Source organism: Triticum aestivum, chromosome 3B, assembly GCF_018294505.1.
Source record: "Triticum aestivum cultivar Chinese Spring chromosome 3B, IWGSC CS RefSeq v2.1, whole genome shotgun sequence".
In the NCBI taxonomy this organism is placed as follows: Eukaryota; Viridiplantae; Streptophyta; class Magnoliopsida; order Poales; family Poaceae; genus Triticum; species Triticum aestivum.
This window is the reverse complement of record NC_057801.1, coordinates 838,798,626-838,802,568: the sequence shown is the minus strand read 5'-3', so window position 1 is coordinate 838,802,568 and position 3,943 is coordinate 838,798,626. Positions and strand designations below refer to the sequence as shown.

Genomic DNA, 3,943 nt, shown 5'->3' with positions numbered 1-3,943 from the left:
CGAGTGTGTACAAGCCAGGATAACGGGATGAAGAAAGTCCCCAAAGCGTGAGTACTAACTCGTGGTGCTTCATGGCGTCCATAAAGGGACTTGCACTTGCACAACAAGCAAACATGATCTGGATGCGTGGCATCAATGAAACCTGTGAGCTGCTGTCAGTACACGTGCTCGGAAAGGACACCATTGAGGAAGGCGTTGGTGATGTCGAGCTGATAGACAAGCCGATCTCGGTAAGCAGCACTATGAAGCACCGTTCAAATATTTGCCGGTTTGAAAACCGGACAAAAGTGTTGGTTTTTGATCGCTTGATCAATTCACCCTAGGCGTATGTGCAAGCTAGCCTCAATCCAAGCAACCAAGCAGGCAGCTGGATTGATGAACAGTAGCAACACACGTCCAAGTTTACGCCAGGGCTAGCTTTAGCTGATCGAGTCGATCGTCTCGACGGAACCCACTTGCGAACGTATAAACTGATCGATGGATTTTGGCCAAAGGCTCGTATCGAGCCTTGTATTATTTCTCTTTTTTATTGCTTTTCTCTTTTTCGTTGTGGTGAAAGATTACAAGGGGTACGCACGTATATATACTAGAGCCAGCTACCCTATAGCTAAACCTACTCGGTTCTGGAGTGCAGTAGTACATGGATACGGACACATATACATATATGATATGTACACTATTTCATGCTTATTCCTAACATTCACCCCCCTAAGTATGACTTGCTCGTCTCGACCTGGGTCCCAAACGTGATTGCTGCTACTCGTAGGCGTTATCATCGGTATTACCTTCGCCATTCCTTGCAGCATTCCAGGGATTGTCTTACTTGTCGTCGGCTCGTCCATAGCTTGATGCCAATGCTCCTTCTTGATCGTGTCTTCAATCTTTACCTGTTCTTCGGTGCTTAGTAGACTGTCTTTCGGATTCTCGAGGGGACATCTTTTGAACCCGAGTGTGACCAAATTTCGGTTTAACTTTGAGTTCCAAGCTCTTGGCGCTTGCTTTAGCCCGTAAAGTGCCTTCCTGAGCTTGTAAACTTTCTCTTCTTCACATTTCTTCTCGTAGCCGAGGGGTTGTTTCACGTACACTTCTTTTTTGAGGTTGCCGTTGAGGAAAGCAGGTTTCACATCCATACGATGAACCTTCCAATCCTCTTGTGCTGCCAAAGCTAGGAGCACTCTCACCGTCTCGATTCGAGCAACCGGTGCAAACACCTCCTCATAGTCAACTCCTTGACGTTGTACGTAGCCCTTTGCAACGAGTCTTGCCTTGTACTTCACAATGGCACCCTTCGTGTCCTTCTTCAACTGGTAAACCCACTTCAAACCTATGGCCTTTTGGTTCGGAGGTCGGGTTACCAAAGTACACGTGCCATTGCTCTTGATCGCCTTCATCTCCTCATCCATGGCGTGCATCCAACTTGAACTTTTGCTCGCCTCTACAAAGTTCGCCGGCTCCTCAACTCCGAGTAAACACAAACCGGAGTACTCGAGCATAACTGGCTTTGCGTACTTGTAGACTTTCTTGAGGGTCTTGTAGCGACGAGGCCCGGAAGAATCCGTTGTGGCTTGTGAAGGAGGCGAAACAAATTGTGTCGGCGTCGATGCACATGAGGAAGATGGTTGAGTCTCGGGCGTGGTAAATGCCGGGTCGTTGGCATCCGCATCGTCGGCGTAGTCGTCGTGATCGTGACCATCATCTCGATTGTCATCATCACTATGCACTTTGTTGTCGATGTCGTTGCCGAGAACTCTACCTGTGTCTTGCGCATCGTTGTCGCTATCACCTTGCGACTCATGCGCGTCGTCGTTGGTGTCGGAACCATGATGATCACTACCATTGTAGTCACCTTAGTTGTGCGTCTTGCCAACCACCTGGACGTCCTCCCCTGCATCATCATCAGTCGGAAATTCAACTGTGAATATGTTACTGTTTGGAGCAACGTCGGCTGCTGCGCTCCAATTCCACGCTTGGTTTTCTTCAAGCACAACGTCGCCTGAAATCCGTAGACGCTTGGTTCATGGGTCGTAGAAGCGGTATGCCTTGGTGCCGGAACTCCTCTCGTATCCGATGAACACCATCTTGCTGCTACGATAGGCAAGCTTTGAGAGATGCGGCTCCACCGTCTTCACATGCGCCACGCACCAGAACGTCTAGACACATTCGGCTTCCGTCCGTAAATTGCTTCATACGGAGTCTTGCCGATCACTGCCTTCGTTGGAACCCGGTTGAGAAGATAGACCGCCGTCGAGATAGCTTCTCCCCAAAAAGTCCCCGGAAGGTTCTTGCTCTTGAGTAAACTTCTCGCCATATCAACAACGATTCGATTGTGCCTTTCAACAACCCCGTTCTGTTGTGGCATATAACGTGCCGTGAGGAGCCTCTTTATGCCAATCTCCTCGCAGTAGTCGTTGAACTCGTTCGACGTAAACTCTCCGCCGCAATCTGTCCTTAGAGTGCGAACCTTCAGCTTGTGTTCCATCTCCGTTGCAGCCTTCAGCTTCTTGAACGCTTCAAACACCTCATCTTTAGAACGTAGGAGAACGACCCACATGTATCTCGAGTAGTCATCTACCTCTAGGAAGAAATACTTGTTTCCTCCGTGAGTTGCTGGAGTGATAGGGCCACATAGATCACCATGGAGCAGCTCGAGTGCATCACTTGCATGATAGGTAGACTGGGCAGGGAACGGCTTGCGGTGCTGTTTTTCAACCAAGCACCCATCACATACTCAATCAACATGGTGAATAAATGGCATCCCAGATACCATCTCCATCTTCGACATCTTCTTCAAGGCGTAGAAGTTGACGTGTCCAAATCTAGCATTGCCATAACCACGAATCATCATCACTCTTGGCGAGCTCGCACTCCGGTTGGGATTGATCAAGGTTGAGGATATAGAGCTTGTTCCGTGTGCGATTTACACGGGCTAGCACGTTTGAGAGGTTGTCGAAGATCGTCATCACTCCGTTCTCAATATCCACCTTGCATCCATTCTCGTCAGGTTTCCCGACAGAGATGATGTTGTTGCGAAGCCTTGGGATGTAGTATACTCCGGTGAGTATGCGATGTTCTCCTGTGAGACCCTCGAAGAGGACAGAACCTTGCCCGCAAATTTCCACATTTGAACCATCACCAAACTTGACCGAGCCTTGAACATCATATTCCAGGTCGAGGAACTTCTCCTTGCACCCCGTCATGTGGTTACTGGCACCCGTGTCGAGGTACCACGACACGTTCTGGCTCCCGAATAACTTTGGTGTTACCTTTTTCTCATGAAGTAGCACCTTCCGGTGTGGTTTCACTACCGCTGTTTGGACGAGATCACAAACTTTCACCATCAGAAGACCTGGACGTTCGTCTTCCTGCTTCGCCAAATTTTCCTTGATCTCCCACTTGTAAGGCTCCATGAGATCACAAACTTCGGCCATCAGAAGACCTGGCGTTCGACTTCCTGCTTCGCCAAATTTGCTTTGATCTCCCGCTTGTTAGGCTCCGGACAATCCTTCGCAAAGTGACCCATCTCGTTGCAGTTATAGCACTTGACCTCAGACATATCCAAGTTCCGTGGCTTCCGCTCTTTAGACCGGTCCGCCTTACCACGACCTTGTGCCTTGTCTTTTCCTTTGCTTTCTTCGGTTTGTCCGCCGCGCTTCGCGTTGCTTGAGCCTTCGCCAAAGTTGCGCCTTCCTTTGCTACTTGGGGACTCCCAATCTGCGCGTGAGTACATGAGTTGGTCATCACCTCCTCCTTTGCCTTTCCGACATCCACGAGCATTCTCTTCCCACGTCCGCAAGCATCCGATCGCCTCCGTTATGGTCATGTCGTCGATGTCGTAAAGCTGCTCGAGCGTGCCGATGATGTACGTGAATTTATCAGTCACCGAACTGAAAAACTTCTCCACAATCTCGGTCTCGTCGAGCTTTGCACCAAGCGCGTGGATCTC

At 49.6% G+C, this 3,943-nt stretch overlaps 1 protein-coding gene across 1 annotated transcript; it reads right to left on the bottom strand.

Moving 5' to 3' along the window:
- Positions 1–596: 596 nt before the first annotated feature.
- LOC123068097 (uncharacterized) lies at positions 597–3,428 on the bottom strand. The gene is made up of 3 exons (XM_044490587.1): positions 2,922–3,428; positions 2,190–2,698; positions 597–1,830 (listed from the first exon to the last, which is right to left on the bottom strand). Exons 1-3 carry the CDS (start codon positions 3,426–3,428, stop codon positions 597–599), a joined length of 2,250 nt encoding a protein of 749 aa, XP_044346522.1.
- Positions 3,429–3,943: the final 515 nt, after the last annotated feature.

Coding starts and splice junctions, on each gene's coding strand:
- LOC123068097 (XM_044490587.1), bottom strand. CDS start 3,428: ATGGCCGAAGTTTGTGATCTCATGGAGCCTTACAAGTGGGAGATCAAG. Junction 2,699..2,921: donor TCTCAAACGTGCTAGCCCGT/GTAAATCGCACA, acceptor GTTGAAAAACAG/CACCGCAAGCCGTTCCCTGC. Junction 1,831..2,189: donor GCAGTGATCGGCAAGACTCC/GTATGAAGCAAT, acceptor CTACAATGGTAG/TGATCATCATGGTTCCGACA.